General features: G+C 53.5%; 1 protein-coding gene across 6 annotated transcripts; it reads left to right on the top strand.

The window, feature by feature from the left end:
* Positions 1-941: 941 nt before the first annotated feature.
* METTL2A (methyltransferase 2A, tRNA N3-cytidine) lies at positions 942-18998 on the top strand. Of its 6 annotated transcripts, XR_011722848.1 has the most exons (10): positions 949-1051; positions 6249-6340; positions 12781-13124; positions 14332-14381; positions 14992-15052; positions 16224-16363; positions 17155-17261; positions 17420-17485; positions 18022-18167; positions 18457-18785. XR_011722848.1 is itself a non-coding variant. In XM_071728329.1 (9 exons), exons 1-9 carry the CDS (start codon positions 960-962, stop codon positions 18979-18981), a joined length of 1119 nt encoding a protein of 372 aa, XP_071584430.1. In that variant the 5' UTR covers positions 949-959; the 3' UTR covers positions 18982-18998. The 6 variants fall into 6 exon arrangements, 3 of the variants coding, with proteins under 3 accessions (XP_071584430.1, XP_071584431.1, XP_071584432.1); XR_011722850.1 differs by lacking the exons at positions 18022-18167; positions 18457-18785 and adding an exon at positions 18815-18888 and having other exon boundaries at positions 942-1051; positions 17121-17261; XR_011722851.1 differs by lacking the exon at positions 18457-18785 and having other exon boundaries at positions 942-1051; positions 17121-17261; positions 18022-18357.
* The last annotated feature ends 707 nt before the right edge of the window (positions 18999-19705 follow it).

A 19705-nucleotide genomic window follows, 5' to 3' on the forward strand; every position in this document is an offset into this window, starting at 1 on the left:
GGTTTGGGTTGGATATTAGGGAAAAAATTCTTTCCAGAGAGGGTGCTCAGGCCTTGGAATGGGCTGCCCAGGGAGGGGGTGGATTCTCCATCCATGGAAGTTTTTGGGAAGGGACTGGATGTGGCACTCAGTGCCATGGGCTGGGAACCACGGGGGGAGTGGATCAAGGGTTGGATTTGATGCTCTCAGAGCTCCTTTCCAACCCAAATGCTTCTGGGATTCCAACCCAAATGATTCTGGGATTCCAACCCAAATAATTCTGGGATTCCAACCTAAATGATTCTGGGATTCCAACCCAAATGATTCTGGGATTCCAACCCAAATGCTTCTTTACAAGGAGGGAATTCTTTACAGCCATTGGAATGGGCTGCCCAGGGAAGGGGGGGATTCTCCATCCCTGGAGGTTTTTAGGAAGGGACTGGATGTGGCACTGAGTGCCATGGGCTGGGAACCACGGGGGAGTGGAGTTCTCTCTGATAATCTCAGGGCTTCTTTCCAACATCCCCCTTTCCTCCTCATCCTCCTCCTCCTCCTCATCATCATCATTATCATCATCCTAACCATCCTCCTCATCATCCTTCTCATCCTCCTCCTCCTCCCCTTTCTCCTCCTCCTCCCCTTTCTCCTCCTCCTCATCCTCTCTCTCCCTCCCCCCCTTCCTCCTCATCCTCCTCCTCCCCTTCCTCCTTCTCCTCATCCTCCTCCTCCTCATCCTCTCTCTCTCTCTCTCTCATTCTCCCTCTCTCCCTCCCTCCCCCCCACTCCTCCTCCTCTCCGCAGTGTATAACACGGGATAAAAGCCCCCAAACCCCATTTTTTTCCCCTTTTCCCTCCCGTTTCCCCCCCTCCTCTCCCTGAGGCACCGCCCGCTCTTTCCCGCCTCCGCCCCACGTGACCTCCCCGGGCTTCTCCTTCGGGTCGGCGCCCGCTACGTCACTTCCGCTTCCGCCGGGACCGTCATGGCGGCGCCCAGGGAGGAGGCGGCGGAGCGGCGGCCTTTCGGGAGGCGTTTCCTCACCGATCCCTCCCGCCTCTTCCAGCACAACGCTTGGTGAGAGCGGCTCCTCGGTCCCACTCCCCCTCCGCACCCTATCCGCACCCGCGGCCCTTTGCTGCCCGCTGGGGAAGGCCCCGGAGCGCTGCCCCCCCCCCCCCCCCCCCTCCTTCCCGTAGGCCGCGGGGCTTTGGCGGGGGAGGCCGCGGGTGGGTTCGTCCTCGCCTCCCCGGGCTAACGGGGCTCCTCTGGGGTCAGGAGAGCCCCCCGCGCTGCCCCGCACACCGGGACCTAAAGCAGAACGGGGGGAGCTGGGGGTGTGCGGGCGGCAGGCAGCGAACCGGACCTGGGGCGGTACCGGGAGGGTTCGGAGGTCTGGGGTGGTTCTGCTCTGTGCTGCCGGTGCTTGGGGGTCCTGAACTGTCCTCCGAGGGGGTCCTGAGCCATCCTGGGGGGGTCCTGAGCCATCCTGGGGGGGCCCTGAGCCATCCTGGGGGGGCCCTGAGCCATCCTTGGGGGGCCCTGAGCCATCCTGGGGGGTTCTGAGCCATCCTGGGGCGTTCTGAGCCATTCTTGGGGGGTCCTGAGCCATCCTTGGGGGGTCCTGAGCCATCCTTGGGGGGCCCTGAGCCATCCTGGGGGGGTCCTGAGCCATCCTGGGGGGGTCCTGAGCCATCCTGGGGGGGTCCTGAGCCATCCTGGGGGGTTCTGAGCCATCCTGGGGGGTCCTGAGCCATCCTTGGGGGGCCCTGAGCCATCCTGGGGGGGTTCTGAGCCATCCTTGGGGGGTCCTGAGCCATCCTGGGGGGGTCCTGAGCCATCCTGGGGGGTTCTGAGCCATCCTGGGGGGTCCTGAGCCATCCTTGGGGGGCCCTGAGCCATCCTGGGGGGGTTCTGAGCCATCCTTGGGGGGTTCTGAGCCATCCTGGGGGGGTCCTGAGCCATCCTTGGGGGGTCCTGAGCCATCCTTGGGGGGTCCTGAGCCATCCTTGGGGGGTTCTGAGCCATCCTGGGGGGGTCCTGAGCCATCCTGGGGGGGTCCTGAGCCATCCTGGGGGGTTCTGAGCCATCCTGGGGGGGTCCTGAGCCATCCTTGGGGGGTCCTGAGCCATCCTTGGGGGGTTCTGAGCCATCCTTGGGGGGTCCTGAGCCATCCTTGGGGGGTCCTGAGCCGTCCTGGGGGGGTCCTGAGCCATCCTTGGGGGGCCCTGAGCCATCCTTGGGGGGCCCTGAGCCATCCTGGGGGGTCCTGAGCCATCCTGGGGGGGTCCTGAGCCATCCTTGGGGGGTTCTGAGCCATCCTTGGGGGGTTCTGAGCCATCCTTGGGGGGTTCTGAGCCATCCTGGGGGGTTCTGAGCCATCCTTGGGGGGTTCTGAGCCATCCTGGGGGGGTTCTGAGCCATCCTGGGGGGGTTCTGAGCCATCCTGGGGGGTTCTGAGCCATCCTGGGGCGTTCTGAGCCATCCTTGGGGGGTTCTGAGCCATCCTGGGGGGTTCTGAGCCATCCTGGGGGGGTTCTGAGCCATCCTTGGGGGGTCCTGAGCCATCCTGGGGGGGTCCTGAGCCATCCTTGGGGGGTCCTGAGCCATCCTTGGGGGGTCCTGAGCCATCCTGGGGGGTCCTGAGCCATCCTGGGGGGGTTCTGAGCCATCCTGGGGGGTTCTGAGCCATCCTGGGGCGTTCTGAGCCTTCTCTGGGGGGGTCCTGAGCCATCCTGGGGGGTCCTGAGCCATCCTGGGGGGGTCCTGAGCCATCTTGGGGGGGTCCTGGGCCATGCTTGGGGGGTTCTGAGCCATCCTGGGGGGGTTCTGAGCCATCCTGGGGGGTTCTGAGCCATCCTTGGGGGGTCCTGAGCCATCCTTGGGGGGTCCTGAGCCATCCTTGGGGGGTTCTGAGCCATCCTGGGGGGGTCCTGAGCCATCCTTGGGGGGTCCTGAGCCATCCTTGGGGGGTCCTGAGCCATCCTTGGGGGGTTCTGAGCCATCCTGGGGGGGTCCTGAGCCATCCTGGGGGGGTCCTGAGCCATCCTGGGGGGTTCTGAGCCATCCTGGGGGGGTCCTGAGCCATCCTTGGGGGGCCCTGAGCCATCCTTGGGGGGTTCTGAGCCATCCTGGGGGGGTCCTGAGCCATCCTTGGGGGGTCCTGAGCCATCCTTGGGGGGTCCTGAGCCATCCTTGGGGGGTTCTGAGCCATCCTGGGGGGGTCCTGAGCCATCCTGGGGGGGTCCTGAGCCATCCTGGGGGGTTCTGAGCCATCCTGGGGGGGTCCTGAGCCATCCTTGGGGGGTCCTGAGCCATCCTTGGGGGGTTCTGAGCCATCCTTGGGGGGTCCTGAGCCGTCCTTGGGGGGTCCTGAGCCGTCCTGGGGGGGTCCTGAGCCATCCTTGGGGGGCCCTGAGCCATCCTTGGGGGGCCCTGAGCCATCCTTGGGGGGCCCTGAGCCATCCTGGGGGGTCCTGAGCCATCCTGGGGGGGTCCTGAGCCATCCTTGGGGGGTTCTGAGCCATCCTTGGGGGGTTCTGAGCCATCCTTGGGGGGTTCTGAGCCATCCTTGGGGGGTTCTGAGCCATCCTTGGGGGGTTCTGAGCCATCCTGGGGGGTTCTGAGCCATCCTTGGGGGGTTCTGAGCCATCCTGGGGGGGTTCTGAGCCATCCTGGGGGGGTTCTGAGCCATCCTGGGGGGTTCTGAGCCATCCTTGGGGGGTTCTGAGCCATCCTTGGGGGGTCCTGAGCCATCCTGGGGGGGTCCTGAGCCATCCTGGGGGGGTCCTGAGCCATCCTTGGGGGGTCCTGAGCCATCCTTGGGGGGTCCTGAGCCATCCTGGGGGGTCCTAAACCATCCTGGGGGGGTTCTGAGCCATCCTGGGGGGTTCTGAGCCATCCTGGGGCGTTCTGAGCCTTCTCTGGGGGGGTCCTGAGCCATCCTGGGGGGTCCTGAGCCATCCTGGGGGGGTCCTGAGCCATCTTGGGGGGGTCCTGGGCCATGCTTGGGGGGTTCTGAGCCATCCTGGGGGGGTTCTGAGCCATCCTGGGGGGTTCTGAGCCATCCTGGGGGGGTTCTGAGCCATCCTTGGGGGGTTCTGAGCCATCCTGGGGGGGTCCTGAGCCATCCTGGGGGGGTCCTGAGCCATCCTTGGGGGGTCCTGAGCCATCCTTGGGGGGTCCTGAGCCATCCTTGGGGGGTTCTGAGCCATCCTGGGGGGGTCCTGAGCCATCCTGGGGGGGTCCTGAGCCATCCTGGGGGGTTCTGAGCCATCCTGGGGGGGTCCTGAGCCATCCTTGGGGGGTCCTGAGCCATCCTTGGGGGGTTCTGAGCCATCCTTGGGGGGTCCTGAGCCATCCTTGGGGGGTCCTGAGCCGTCCTGGGGGGGTCCTGAGCCATCCTTGGGGGGCCCTGAGCCATCCTTGGGGGGCCCTGAGCCATCCTGGGGGGTCCTGAGCCATCCTGGGGGGGTCCTGAGCCATCCTTGGGGGGTTCTGAGCCATCCTTGGGGGGTTCTGAGCCATCCTTGGGGGGTTCTGAGCCATCCTGGGGGGTTCTGAGCCATCCTTGGGGGGTTCTGAGCCATCCTGGGGGGGTTCTGAGCCATCCTGGGGGGGTTCTGAGCCATCCTGGGGGGTTCTGAGCCATCCTGGGGCGTTCTGAGCCATCCTTGGGGGGTTCTGAGCCATCCTGGGGGGTTCTGAGCCATCCTGGGGGGGTTCTGAGCCATCCTTGGGGGGTCCTGAGCCATCCTGGGGGGGTCCTGAGCCATCCTTGGGGGGTCCTGAGCCATCCTGGGGGGGTCCTGAGCCATCCTGGGGGGGTTCTGAGCCATCCTGGGGGGTTCTGAGCCATCCTGGGGCGTTCTGAGCCTTCTCTGGGGGGGTCCTGAGCCATCCTGGGGGGTCCTGAGCCATCCTGGGGGGGGTCCTGAGCCATCTTGGGGGGGTCCTGGGCCATGCTTGGGGGGTTCTGAGCCATCCTGGGGGGTTCTGAGCCATCCTGGGGGGTTCTGAGCCATCCTGGGGCGTTCTGAGCCATCCTTGGGGGGTCCTGAGCCATCCTGGGGGGGTTCTGAGCCATCCTGGGGGGGTCCTGAGCCATCCTGGGGGGGTCCTGAGCCATCCTTGGGGGGTCCTGAGCCATCCTGGGGGGGTTCCTGAGCCATCCTTGGGGGGTCCTGAGCCATCCTTGGGGGGTCCTGAGCCATCCTTGGGGGGTCCTGAGCCATCTTGGGGGGGTCCTGAGCCATCCTGGGGGGGTCCTGAGCCATCCTGGGGGGGTCCTGAGCCATCCTGGGGGGGTCCTGAGCCATCCTGGGGGGTCCTGAGCCATTCTGGGGGCGTCCTGAGCCATCCTGGGGGGGTTCTGAGCCATCCTGGGGGGGTCCTGAGGCGTCCTGGGGCATTCAGAGCCTTCTCTGGGGGGGTCTTGAGCCATCCTTGGGGGGCTTTGAGCTGTCCCCGGGGGGGGGTGGGTCCTGAGCTGTCCCCGAGGGGGTCCTGAGTCTTCTCCTGGGGAGTCCTGAGCTGCTCTTTGGGGGTTCTTGGTTGGGAATAAAGTTTTGGAATCAAATCCACTTGGGGACTGTGCTACAGGACTTGTCCTCCAGAGGCTTTTCCTGCTAAAAGTTGGAGTCATCCCTTTGGTTGGGGGTGGGACAGTGAGGTCTTTGGTTTATGGATGAATATCAAGAGAATTGAGTCCTCCTGAGACCAGACCAGGGCTTCTTGGGCCTTGATTTCTGCTTTTTATTCCCTTGTTTTAATAAAAAAAGTCAAGTGAGTCCTTTTACTGGCTGCCCACTCGTGTCTGCCCAGTCCAGTTATTAATCCTTTAAAGTTTCCTGCCTGTTTTCCTCCCAAATTTAATTTAATATTAATAATTCCCCTTCCAAATGCCCCCACTGCCTTTTTTTTTTGGCTTTAACTTCAGAAAAAAAAATCTCATTTTTGCAGAAACCCCCTCCAGGTGCCTCCCTCTCCAACCCCTGTGCTGGAACAAATTCTCCTCAGCTTCTGGGAATGGTTTTTTTTGGTGCTGAGCTCCCCCTGGGCTGGGAGAATTTCTTTCCTCAAACAGGGAAAAGCCTTTGGAGGCAGAGTTGGTGTCTCCTGGGCCTTTTTGCAGCTCAGAACCAGGTCCCCTGGGTGCTGGTGGCTTCTGAGCTTGAACTGGAGCTGGTGACCAAGCTGCAGAGCTGCCACCTGCCCCTTTTCCTGCTTTTTTTTCCCCAACTCCATGCTCAGCTCCTCTTTTTTTTCTTCCCAGGGATCATGTGGAGTGGTCAGAGGAGCAGGAAGCCAGTGCCAGGAGCCAAGTGGAAGAGAACAGCTCAGAGGTTTTGCCCCAGGAGAAACAAGGTGTGTTGGGAAAGGCAGGGGTTTTGTTTAATAAAGTAGAGAAGGACTTTTTATCCCAAATTTACCAAGAGATGTGACTTTTATGGAGTGGTTCCACTGTACGAAGCAGATCCTGATGTCCAGGAGTTAATTACATGCTGGGATGGGGTTTAGATAATTGGCCTCATCCCATGGAATCCCAAACACTGGAAGTGGAGATGATCCAGGCCATAAGAAAGAAAAAAGCAGGAAAACAACTGACCCTGTGGCAGCAAAAAAAAAGGAAAATAAATTCAAGTGAGGTCAGCAGCAGTTTCCTGCTGCTTGTCTGGGAGTTCTGGGGCCTTGTTCTGGGGGGAGGTGGAAGGTTGCCCAGGTGGCCAAGAAGGCCAATGGCATCCTGGGCTGGCTCAGGAACAGCGTGGCCAGCAGGTCCAGGGAAGGGATTCTGCCCCTGTGCTCAGCCCTGGGGAGGCCACAGCTTGAGTCCTGTGTCCAGTTCTGGGCCCCTCAGCTCAGGAAGGAGCTTGAGGTGCTGGAGCAGGTCCAGAGAAGAGCAAGGAGGCTGGGAAGGGATCCAGCACAAGTCCTGTGAGGAAGGGCTGAGGGAGCTGGGGGTGTTGAGGCTGGAGAAGAGGAGGCTCAGGGGAGACCTCATCACTCTCTCCAACTCCCTGAAAGGAGGTTGGAGCCAGGGGGGGGTTGGGCTCTTCTTACAAGATGGCATGGGCTTAATTAGGTTGGATATTAGGAAAAAATTCCTTACAGGGAGGGTGCTCAGCCATTGGAATGGGCTGCCCAGGGAAGGGGTGGATTCTCCATCCCTGGAGGTTTTTAAGAAGGGGCTGAACGTGGCACTGAGTGCTCTGGGGTGGTTGTGGATTAAAGGTTGGAGTTGATGCTCTCAGAGGTCATTTCCAAGCTGGATAATTCTGGGATTCTGTCTCCCACAATTTTCCCTGGGGAGGAAGGGAAATCACTCTCTACAACTCCCTGAAAGGAGGTTGGAGCCAGGGGGGGGTTGGGCTCTTTTCCCAGGCAACTCTCAGCAAGACAAGAGGGCACAAGAGGTCTCAAGTTGTGCCAAGGAAATTTGTTGGATTTAATGGCTGCATCTTGGCTTCACCCCAACAGAGAGCACTTTGCCCATGGCCAGGACCTCATGGTGTTGATCAGCTGAATACCAGAGGGTGACAAAACACCTGGAGGTCACTTGTCACCTCAAGTGACAAAGTCAGGTAGACTCCCCCCTCTCAGCTTCTTCCTGAGCACCTGAATCCTAGAATCCTGGAACTGGCTGGGTTGGAAGGGACCTCAGAGCTCATCAAGTCCAACCCTTGATCCACTCCCACTGCAGTTCCCAGCCCATGGCACTGAGTGCCACATCCAGGCTCTTTGGAAATATCTCCAGGGATGGAGAATCCACCCCTTCCCTGGGCAGCCCATTCCAATGCCTGATCACCCTCTCCAGAAAGAAATTCTTTCTAATGTCCAACCTAAACCTCCCCTGGCACATTTATTCCTCCCTTTCCCCCTCTCCTGAACCTTTCCAAACAATGGGAAAAGGAGGAGAAGGAGGAGGTGGAATCTTCCTCTTCTTTATTTACCACTCTCTGATTTTTTTTCCTCCTTTTCCAGAGGCTCCTCCTGTTGGAACAGAAAAGATCTTGGTTGGGAAGAGTCACCTGGGGTTGGGCTTCTTTGTTCCTGGTGTGGATTCCTCACCCAGAAACTTCTTGCAGTGTTGTTGTCTCTGTTTGGTTTTGCTCTCTAACACTTCTGACACTTGATCTTCTCTTTGCCTCTGGAATTTTCCCTAATTCAAGCTCAGTTTTTCCCTTCAGAGGCTCTGGGAAAGCAGGGGCTGTGTCTGCCCCTCCCAAGTTAACAACCAACATGATGGTGATGACACCACAAGTGTGAGAAGATTTATTTTCTCCTGATTGAAGTGTTTCTCATCAGGAAAAGGAACCCCAATGGGTTTGATTTCCTCCAACTGAGCTTGAAGTCTATTTTCTCCATCCTGGGTCTGCACCAAGCTCAAGGTGCACAGCTCCAGAGCCAAGTGACAGAGCTGCAGCTCTTCTGAGCTGGTTAAAAATTCAACTTTCCCTCCATGCTGCTCAGATACCATCCAGCCCCTTAAATATTGGGGACAAGAGACCTCTGTGCTGCTGCTCTTCTGCCCTGCTGAGCTCTTGCTCCTTTTGTTCCAAGGAAATGGAGTGTGAAAAGTAGTGACAAACTACTGGAGCCACTTCCCCTGCAGCTTCCAGTTGTGTTCACAATGGCAAATTTCAGGATCCCAAAGAGCTTCCCTCTTTTTCTTGGCTTCCCAGCAGCCCCCAGCAGCTCCCATTGTGTCAGGCTCAGCTGAAAATCTGGTTGGCATTAAAAGATTTCTCTGTCATCTTTGGAGAACCTATACAGAAAGGCTGAAATCCTGGAGCAATTTGCTGTCAGAGCTGTTTGTCAGCTTTCCAGGATGGATTTCCTGGGCTGAACAATGAGGGCCAGGGAGATTTTGGTGCTTTTCTATTCAGTGGGAAGCATGAGGAGACAATGGGATGGCTGGAACAGAGGGAAAGCAACCCAGCCAGATGTGCCTGAAGGGCTTGGTATTTTGAGGCTCAGTCATGGCCAAGCAGAAGAAAAGCTGCTGATCATTCTGGCTCTCTTATTCTCTGGATTTTTTGGGGACAGAATTTGTCCTAAAAAAGGGGAGAAGTTTTAGGGGATACCTTGAAGATTTGTGTCTCCTGGCTGGGAAGAACTTTTTTGGGTTTGGTTGGAGGTTCCAGAAGTAGCTCCCATGCAAGTCAGGGAGTCCCAGGTCCTCTTCCTGTCTTTGAAAAGCAAAAGTTCTTTCTTTTTTTTGCCTTTTTTCTGCTATGTGAAAGGGTGAGTGGGAACCTTTGGGGCTGTCCTCACAGAGAGGAGCAGAAAAGTCAGAAAAAAAAAAAAAACCCTGGAGGGATCTGCCTTGCTCACCAATGTCCCCAGGAGCTAACACCACAAACAGGATCTTGAAGCAAGTGTGGTGTGAATTTTTCTGGCAGAAGTGATCCAGGAAGTCAGACTGAAAAATTCATCTGATATTGTCACCTTAGGGTGGTGTTTGCTTGGGGATTTTTAAATTTTTACTATTTTTTTTTTGCTTTAAATCTGTTTCTTCCATGATCTTCCTCAGCTGGCCCTTGATTTCTTGCATTTATTCCAGTGCTTGGAAAACATGAGGGGCTCCTGAGGTAAATGAACTTTAAGGAAAGGTTCCCCATGTGTGGGTTGGAGGGTGACAGCTCCTCAGTAGCATCCAGGAGAATTCCACAGGCATTAAACACAGGAGGACATGGAACACAGTGACTTGTTCAGCCTTTTCCTGGGACAAAAATGGGAGTCAAGCCAAAGGCCTGAGCTGGATTTTCACCCCAGTGCTTCAGGTAAGAAGCTCCTTTCAGCCAGGCTGTCCTCAGATGGACAGGGAACTGCAGGAATCAGGAATTCATAGAATCATAGAATCCTAGAATCCTAGGGGTTGGAAGGGGCCTCGAAAGATCATCTAGTCCAACCCCCCCTGCCAGAGCAGGGCCCCCTAGAGTACATCCCCTAGGAATGTGTCCAGGTGGGGTTTGAATGTCTCCAGTGAAGGAGACTCCACAACCCCCCTGGGCAGCCTGTTCCAGGGCTCCGTCACCCTTACAGTAAAAAAATGTTTTCTGATATTCAACTTGAACCTCCTATGCTCCAATTTACACCCATTACCCCTTGTCCTATCACTGGTCACCACTGAGAAAAGCCTAACTCCATCTCCCTGACACTCACCCCTTACATATTTGAAAACATGGATGAGGTCACCCCTCAGTCTCCTTTTCTCCAAACTAAAGAGACCCAGCTCCCTCAGCCTTTCCTCATAAGGGAGATGTTCCACTCCCTTAATCATCTCAGTAGCTCTGTGCTGGACTCTTTCAAGCACTTCCCTGTCCTTCTTGAACTGAGGGGCCCAGAACTGGACACAATACTCCAGGTGTGGCCTCACCAATGCAGAATAGAGGGGGAGGAGAACCTCTCTTGACCTACTAACCACCCCCTTTCTAATGCACCCCAGGATGCCATTGGCCTTCTTGGCCACAAGGGCACATTGCTGGCTCATGGTCATCTTCTTCCTCCCAGGAATTCTGCTGGATCCCTTCCCAGCCTCCTTGCTCTTCTCTGGACCTGCTCCAGCACCTCAATCTCCTTCCTGAGCTGAGGGGCCCAGAACTGGACACAGGACTCAAGCTGTGGCCTCCCCAGGGCTGAGCACAGGGGCAGAATCCCTTCCCTGGACCTGCTGGCCACGCTGTTCCTGAGCCAGCCCAGGATGCCATTGGCCTTCTTGGCCACAAGGGCACATTGCTGGCTCATGGGCATCTTCTTGTCTACCAGGACCCCCAGGTCTCTTTCACCTCCACTGCTCTCCAGCAGCTCAGCCCCCAACCTATACTGGGACATCGTGTTGTTCTTCCCCAAATGCAAAACTCTCCACTTCCCCTTGTTGCATTTCATCATGTTTCTCCCAGCCCAACTCTCCAGCCTGTCTAAGTCTCTCTGAATGGCAGCACAGCCTTCTGGTGTGTCAGCCACTCCTCCCAGCTCAGTGTCATCAGCAAACTTGCTGAGGGTACATTCTAGACCCTCATCCAAGTCCTTGATGAAGATATTGAACAACACCGGTCCCAGTACCGACCCCTGAGGGACTCCACTGGTCACACACCTCCAACCAGATTCTGCCCCATTGACTACAACTCTCTGACTCCTTCCTTTCAACCAGTTCCTGATCCACCTCACTACCTGATCACCAAACCCATACTTGATCCTGGGTTTTATGGAGTGAAAGAGAATTCCCAAGCCCAGCAGCCTTGCAAATCCCAAGTGGGATATGGGAGCTGAGGAAGGAGTGAGCATCCAGAGCACTTCTGACAGGAGGAGTCTGGGAGTTTTCCTCTGCTGACAGAAAACTGCCTTGACCTTGCTCCCTTTGGTGAGATCAGGGCTCCCATTTACCTGCTCTGCTCTAATATCAGACTTTAAAAATTCCTTTCAGCTTGGGGGTTGAGGCCAAAGCTTCCTAAAAGGAGAAAATCCTTGTGCTTAGGGTGAAGAGCTTATTTTCATGGATGGCTCTTGGGGTTTCAGGGATAGATCCTACTAAAAATATACATCTGAGTGCTTTGTGCTCCTTTGCTAAAGCTGGGTTTCTTATTTCTTATTTATTATATTATTTGGCTGAGGCTGCAGATTTTTTCCAGGTGTTCTTGGCTCATTTTCCTGTCTCCCTTCAGATGAAAGGCCAATAAACAGACTGAAATTTTGGGTGATCTTATTAATCTTCAGTTTTAAGCCTGCTTTTTCTTTTAATCCTCCTCTTCAGAGATGTTGGGGTGGGGTTGTCCCTTCTCCCCCACTTCCATTCCTTGGGGAAGAATCATTTGCACTTGGTTTTTTTGGGCAAAAGTGGCCCAAGGGGGGGTTCATGAAATGGGTTTGGGATCTCTGGCCATGGCTCTTAATGCCATGGATGTTAATTCCAAGCACAAGATGCTGTAATTAACACTTATTTCCCAGGACCTCTCCTGTTGAGGAGAATTCAGGAAGCCTGCTGGATTCATGACATCCCAGGGAAAAAATGAGTTCCCCTGGAACTGTTCTTGATCTGAAATATTTGGGAATAACCCTGTGGGTGGCTCCAGTTTTGTTGGATCATGGCTTGGCTGGAGCTCTTCCAGCTTTCTGCACCTTCTGGGATGTTTCCTCTTGGTGTGAACATGGGGCCACTTGGTGCTGGAGTTAATTCTTGTCATCTCTCCACCTTAGCTCTCCACTCATATTTCCATGACCACTTCTGTGGATTTTTTTCTTTTCATTTGATCAGTGTGCAGTGGTGGAACATGCACAGAAATGTGGGAAGCACAGTGCTGGACACTGGATTCAAGCAGTAGTGGGAATCCAGTCCTGGAATTCTGGGCTATTTGTGCAAACACTGCCCAGGCTTTCAGTCATTTTTCCTCTTTCTCCTCCTGAAAAAAAAAGGGGGAATGTGTTGGATATGGGCTCCTCAGCTCCAGGCAGCTCTCAGAGAACTCCTTACAAGTTGTCAGTGCCTGAGGAGTGTCAGGAGGCTCCAAATGAATTTTTCCAGTGAACCAAACCTGGATTTCTTCATTCCAGTTTCCTTCAGTCTGGTGTCAGCTTCCTTTAAATCCTCTCAGGTGTCAGCAGGATCCTCTTCTCTCTCTTTTCCTTTTTTTCAGTCACAACAAAGTGGGTGTGAGGGGGCAGGCTGGGTGGTGATGGCACAATTTAAAGAAAAAGTGGCTTTCAACCTTGGTCAAGCAGATTGCTGAGTGGATGCCTGGACTGACCCAGCTCTTGCTGCCTTCTCATTTGGCTGCAATTTGACATTTTTGCTTTTGTCTTCACAGAGGAATATGAGGTGAATGCTAAGAGGTACTGGGATGACTTCTATAAAATCCATGAAAATGGCTTCTTCAAGGACAGGCACTGGTTGTTCACTGAATTCCCTGAGCTGGCACCTCAGAGGATCCCAAATCCAACTGGGGATTCTGTGCCTCTGTTGAGGAACCCAGAAGAAGCCAAGAGTGAAGGCCTGGGCAGCTGTGAAAATGGGCACTGTCCCTTGCAAAGCAGGGCAGGGAATGAGTTCAGCCTCCTCAAAACCTCACCTGCTAAAAAAATCTGCACAGAGGAGCTGAATCCAAGGGGTGGAGATTACCCAGGATCATCTGCATCCTACAGGATATTGGAGGTAAGAGCTGGAAAAGAGTGTCACCCATCCCAGAGCCCTTTGTGTCCTTGGTAGTGGGACAGGGAAAGAAAAAGAAATATCAGGGGGTTGTTGCTTTAAGTCAGGAAAAGCAGAAAGCTGAGGGCAGCTTAGAACTGAATTTAATCTGTTGGGATTCTTTTGGATCAGGCTGTGAACTGGCAGAGCACAAGGACCACAAGGAGTTTGAGTTTAAAAGCCCAAGTTTTGCTATCAGATGTTGAAACAAGTGTTTAAAAGTCATCTTTTGAAGAGCTGAGCCTTTGACTTGCCTGCACCAAGCTTTTCCCTTCTCATTTTTGGTCTGCACATTTGTGCTGGCTGTTGGGTGCCTTGGGAGGTGTGAAACACAACAAGGAAACTGAGAAGGGAAAAATGCTCTTTGGTTTTATCCCTTATGGCCCATGGAATAATGGGGAATCTCAGACTTATCCCAAAAAAGGCTGTAGGACTTCTGAGAGTGCTGCCAGCTGGTAATGACCTTTTTCTCTGGTTTGTTCACTGGATTGCTGGGTTTGGAAGTTCCCCCCTTCCAGGGAGAGTCAACAGGACCTGTCCTTTTGATTTCTTATTTTTATTTGGAGATTCCCTCAGCTTTTGGGGCTCCTGGCTCCTTGTGGCTTTCCTGGCTCTCCCTGCAAAGCACCAGTGGGTTTTTCTGCTTTCATTTTGATGGATTCTTTAAACATTCAGAGAGATTCCCCAGGTGCAGTTGTCTGAGCCACCTTCAAAGCAGAAGGAAGAGGAAGGTGGAATCATTGCAGGGCTGGTTGAGGAAGAGCCATGGAGGAAATCCTGGAACTCCAGGATGCAGTCAGAGTCAAGCAAATTCTTTTTCCAGTGCTCTGATTTTTTTTATGGAAGTGAATGCAACCAATCCATGGCCTTTCCCAGTGCTCCAGTGCCTTGGGCTGAGTCACACTTGGGATTCCAGCAATCCCAGTTTCCAAAAGGATAACAAGATGTAGCTTGTCAGTAAGATTTCTCCAAGAACTGGTGTCAGAAACACTGATACATCCCAACCTGATGCCCAGAATCCCATTTCCCAGGGAGATTTGCAACTGGTGACTGCTCTGCTCACTTGTTACTCAGGAGTTGCTCCTAGATGTAGAGAGGTGACTTGAAATGAGCTGTGTGGGGGGGCACACTGTGGAAATTCTTTTCACTCCCTGGCCTTGTGTTTGTGCAGGTTGGCTGTGGTGCTGGAAATACAGTCTTCCCAATTTTGCAAACCAACAAGTAAGTAGTTCTCAGTGGGGTTTTCATCTCTGGGATCTGGCAGGCTCTGGAAAAAAAAAAAAAAAAAAAAAAAATTGGGGAAAGTTTTGCATGTTTTCTAATTTGATCTAAGTTCTAAGATCATCTCAGAGGAAGGGCCAGGTGTAAATGGAACCTTTGCCTCTTCACCTGAGGGTGTTTTCACCTGGAAATCTTTGCTCTTGGAATGCACCAGAGAAAAGATGGTGTGGGTTGGTATTCTCAGGGCTTTTTCAGCCAGGCTTAAGTGTGGCTCCTTTTCCAGAAGGAAAAGCAAAGGGAGCACAAAGATTTCCACCTGGAAATCTTTGCTCTTGGAATGCACCAGAGAAAAGATGGTGTGGGTTGGTATTCTCAGGGCTTTTTCAGCCAGGCCTAAGTGTGGCTCCTTTTCCAGAAGGAAAAGCAAAGGGAGCACAAAGGAGCAACTTGATCCCTGAGTCTTTGCAGAGCCAAATAGCTTTGTATTGACAGAGATAAACTAAACCCCAGGATTTCTGCCTCCCAACTCTGTCCTGTGCCTTTGAGACACTTCTTAATCCCTGGGGAGCACCTTTAGATAAGTCCTGATTGTTTCTTTTCTTTATTTCAGTGATCCAGGCCTTTTTGTTTATTGCTGTGATTTTTCTACAACAGCTGTGGAGCTTGTCCAGGTAAAAACACAAAGGGGGGGAAGCTCCTGGTGCACATGAACACAAGTGGATCACAGCTGCCTTGCTTGCTTTTTTTTTTAGCCAGCCCTGGTGCTGTTAAATGAGGAGAATGAGCCAGCTAAGAGGGTAGAAATGAGGGAAGTTGGAGTTCTCAAAATGTCACCCTGGCAGCAGGCAAATCAGCCAGATTTTCTTTCCCCTGGGGCTGGCAGGATTTTTTTTTTTAAATCCAGGGCTCTTTCAGCTGAGTCAGTGCTGAACCTTGAAAACATTCAGGGTGGTTTTTAACAGGAACTGAAGCTTGGTTTGTGTTCCTGGCAGCTCTGGGAAAGCAGTCTGCTTGCTTCTGCACAGGCAACTGAGGAGGAGGCTGCTGTCTGTGGAGCAGGAGGCTTGGATTTAGTCACAGGACAAATACCACAAAGATATTTCAGGTCAGAACAGGACTGGGAGGATGTGAAGCATCAGCTGGTTCATGTGATGCTGTGGGGAGCAGAGCAGCAGTGCCATTCCATCCTCTTAAAGTGACACAAGGGCTGGTTACTGCAATCTGTCACAGCAGCTTTAGGGAAATGTACAACTTTTGTATTTTTTAGGAATCTAAATGGGATTTTTAAGAGTGTAACTTCATCCAGATGTGGCTTTGGGGTTATAGGGAGTGGGCTGCTTGTAGCTGAGCATTGATTTCAGTGGTGCAGTGAGAGGCTCTCACTTTTGGAAAGATTTCCAGCTTAACTGTGTCAGTCCCTCACTTCTTAACCACTCTGAGTGGAAAACCTGACCCTAAAATTACCATAATCCCTCAATCCAGTTTTGGGCTTTTGGCAGTTGCTGTTTGCCTGAATGTCCCAAGTCCAAATCTCCTTGGAAATCCCTTCTTTTTTAAATCTCATCCCTCTTCCTTGTGAGGAACCTTTCTGGCCCCACCTGGAAGGGTTGAAGGCCAGGCTGGATGAAACCCTGTGCAGCCTGGGCCCTGCCCCTGCAGGGGGCATTGGATCTTTGTGATTTTTAAGGTCCAAGCATTCTGGGCTGTGCCTTGGCCCAGGGAGGCAGCACCAGCTCCCTGGCTGCACCACTTGATGATGTGAAAGTCAGGAGGATGCTCCCATGTCCAGATTCTCCTGAGGGGCTGCTCCTCATGCTCTGATTTCTCTCCCCTTTTTCCCAGAACAATGCAGGATACGATTCTTCTCGCTGCTTTGCTTTTGTCCATGACCTCTGCAATGACCAAAGCCCTTTCCCCATGCCAGAAGGGAGTCTTGATGTTGTTATTCTCATCTTTGTCCTCTCAGCAATTCTCCCAGAGAAGTAAGTCCTGAAAATTCCTCCTGGTTGCAAGAGATGTGTAACAAGCTGGAGTAAGTCCCCTCCTACCAAGGAAATACTCTTCCTACCAAGGAAATATTAAATACCAAGGAAAATTAAACTTGGTGCTGTCTCTGGGCCACTTTTCCATGAAGCCTCTGCAAAGAAAATCTGGAGCTGCTTTCTCCCCAACTTCTGGAACAAGCTGGGTGTGATTTGGAAGTGTCCTGGGGAGAGGGTGTTGTGTGGCATCAGTCACTCACCTCTCCTGAACCCCAGCCACGCTGCTGCACTCAGTATTTCTTTGTGGAGGGCATACTGCTGGATTTTAAGGCTGAAAAGCGAGATTAATTTCTTGTTTAGGAGGGGAAGGGTTCAGCAAAGTGCTGTGGAATCTTTGTGGAACTTTGTTACAACCTCCACAAATCCCTTTTTAAATTCCCTTGGGTTTTATTCCAGGGCATTTCGCTTCAAGTTCACTTGTGATTTGCTTTACAGCAACCAGTGGAGATACTTGTAGTGAGAGAGAGAGAGAGCAGTGAATCCCTGCTGTGCCTTGCTAAGTGATCATTGTAGGAAAAAAAAAAAAAAAAAAACCAAGCAGAATTGGGGAATATCAGAAATAAAGCAACCAAATCCATCCCGGAGAGCTGAGCCGAGTTAGCTCTTTGCATGGAGCTGAAGCATGGGGAAACCTTTAGCCTGCTTTTCCAAAAGAAGGCCTAAGGAATTTTTTTATTTTATTTTTTTTTTTTTGCAGCTTGCTGAAGGCTTCTGGTCTCTTCTTTCCTCAGGATGCAGTGCATTGTGAACAGACTGAGCCAGCTGCTGAAACCAGGAGGAATGATTCTGTTACGAGATTACGGCCGCTACGACCTGGCCCAGCTTCGGTTTAAGAAAGGTGATTTCTTTTCCCTTGGGGATTCTTGCCCACATCACTACTACCTGGGGCTTCTCAGGAGAGGTGGCTGCCCTGTTAATTCCCTGGAAGCACAGGGTGTGCTGGGAAAAGTGCCTCTTGTTGGGTTTTGTAACTCTTGAAATCCCTCTCGCCCTTAGGTCAGTGTCTGTCTGATAACTTCTATGTGAGAGGTGATGGCACCAGAGTCTACTTCTTCACACAAGGTAGGAGGTTAGAAAACATCCCCCTGACTCTCCTCACCTCTTTTTGCCCCTCCAATCTTGCCACGAGCTCTTTCCAGCCTGCCTTTCCTTGGAGCAGTGTGAAATGTTAAGTGTCTCCCAATTGCATGGGGACCTGGCCTTGGCACTTGCTGATGGGAATGTGGCATTGGCAATTCCTTACTGGGAAGTCCTTTTAGAGAAAGATTGGGGTGTTTTCTAGCCAGGGAGGGGGGGATTGGAAAAGCTCTCCCTGAATCTTACTGCCTGTGGAGGATGAGGTGACGTGGATGCCACTTGAAGGAATTTTTCTTGGCTTTATTGCTCTCCTGTGAGGAAATGAGAAGGGTTTGGTTGAGCACAGACCTGAGGGGAACCTCTCCAGTCCTTCTGCTGCTCTGTGGTGGCTCTGGGATTGTCTTCTCCCTGCTTCTCACCAGTTGCACCTTCAGTCATTTGCACCACAGGCCCCTCTGCAAGGTCAGTTTGGGAGCAGCTGCACAACTGCAAGGACCTAAATCCCTTCCTTACTCCACCAGCTCTGTTTGTCCCACCAAAATAAATATTCAGAGCCTGTTTGGCAAAGGCTTCCTGATGGCAAGCAGCTGATAAAAGAGCACAAGCTGGGACCTGTTGGCCCTTTTCTCCAGAAACTCCACACAAACCCCACATTCCCTGGCTGCAGGTAAATAACCTCTCTGCTGCTCAGCAGGACTGGGGCTGGCTTTGCCCAGGGCCAGCTTGCTGGGGCTCTCTGATATTTATTTGCTGGGTCAGGAATACCTGGCAGTCCATGTGCTGCAGCCTCCAGGGCTCTCAGTGCTTTGATTGGGCCCCAACAGGGTGTGGTTTCTTCAGAATTTTTTTTTTTTTTTTTTTTTCCCAAACAACCTTAACCTTAATGAGTCCTCTTCCCCAACAGCACCAAGCTGGCTGCCAGCAGTTGCAAGCCAAGCTCTGGTCCCTTTTTTTAGCTCTTGCAGACTTGGAAATTTTTCTGGAGAGAGGGGGAAGGACTGGATCTGTCCCTACTTGCCAGAAGATGCTCCTGTCCTGGGTTACTGGAGGCAATACCTGGGTCTGAAACTGCTCTTTGTTGAGTCTCTAATTCTGGTTGCCCTCCAAATAATTCTTTCCTTCCTTGGTAGGAGGTAAACTCAAGGGGAGAAACTGATCTCAACCCCCCCCCCATCATGCAATACTTAAATCCTCTGATTTTTACCTTTCCCTGCTGGATGGAGACCAAAAAAACCTTCTCCCAGCCCTCGGGGTGAGCAGCTCCCAGTGAAACGAAAGCTCCATCATCATCTTCAGTCTCTCCTTTGCTTCCAGATGAGCTGAACCATCTCTTCACCACGGCTGGGCTGGAAAAAATCCAGAATTTGGTTGATCGCCGCCTGCAGGTGAACCGTGGGAAGCAGCTGACAATGTATCGAGTGTGGATCCAGTGCAAATACCGCAAACCTCCTCCCCCCCAGCAGGGAGCAAGAGAATCCTAGAATCCTGGAACTGGCTGGGTTGGAAGGGACCTCAGAGCTCATCAAGTCCAACCCTTGATCCACTCCCACTGCAGTTCCCAGCCCATGGCACTGAGTGCCACATCCAGGCTCTTTTGAAATATCTCCAGGGATGGAGAATCCACCCCTTCCCTGGGCAGCCCATTCCAATGCCTGAGCACCCTCTCCAGAAAGAATTTTTTCCTCATATCCAACCTAAACCTCCCCTGGCAGAGTTGAAGCCTCTTGTCTTGGGACAAGATCCTGACCCGGGGGGCTCCAACCTCCTTTCAGGGAGTTGGAGAGAGTGATGAGGTCTCCCCTGAGCCTCCTCTTCTCCAGCCTCAACACCCCCAGCTCCCTCAGCCCTTCCTCACAGGACTTGTGCTGGATCCCTTCCCAGCCTCCTTGCTCTTCTCTGGACCTGCTCCAGCACCTCAATCTCCTTCCTGAGCTGAGGGGCCCAGAACTGGACACAGGACTCAAGCTGTGGCCTCCCCAGGGCTGAGCACAGGGGCAGAATCCCTTCCCTGGACCTGCTGGCCACGCTGTTCCTGAGCCAGCCCAGGATGCCATTGGCCTTCTTGGCCACCTGGGCACACTGCTGGCTCCTCTTCAGAGGGGCAAGGCTTCAGGGCTGAGCCTCTTCCCCTTCTCCCTGCAGTGGCTCCTCCTGGGGATTTGGGATTTGATGGAGTTCAGCACCCCCCAGGACCTCAGTGCCTTT

The sequence above is a fragment of the Heliangelus exortis genome, chromosome 29 (assembly GCF_036169615.1).
Source record: "Heliangelus exortis chromosome 29, bHelExo1.hap1, whole genome shotgun sequence".
NCBI lineage: Eukaryota > Metazoa > Chordata > Aves > Apodiformes > Trochilidae > Heliangelus > Heliangelus exortis.

What these genes read in the sequence shown, in the direction of transcription:
- METTL2A (XM_071728329.1), top strand. Translation starts at nt 960, where the DNA reads ATGGCGGCGCCCAGGGAGGAGGCGGCGGAGCGGCGGCCTTTCGGGAGG. An exon ending in CATCCTACAGGATATTGGAG is followed by an intron (nt 13,125 to 14,331) that starts GTAAGAGCTGGA and finishes GTGTTTGTGCAG; the next exon opens with GTTGGCTGTGGTGCTGGAAA. An exon ending in CCAGCTTCGGTTTAAGAAAG is followed by an intron (nt 17,262 to 17,419) that starts GTGATTTCTTTT and finishes TCTCGCCCTTAG; the next exon opens with GTCAGTGTCTGTCTGATAAC.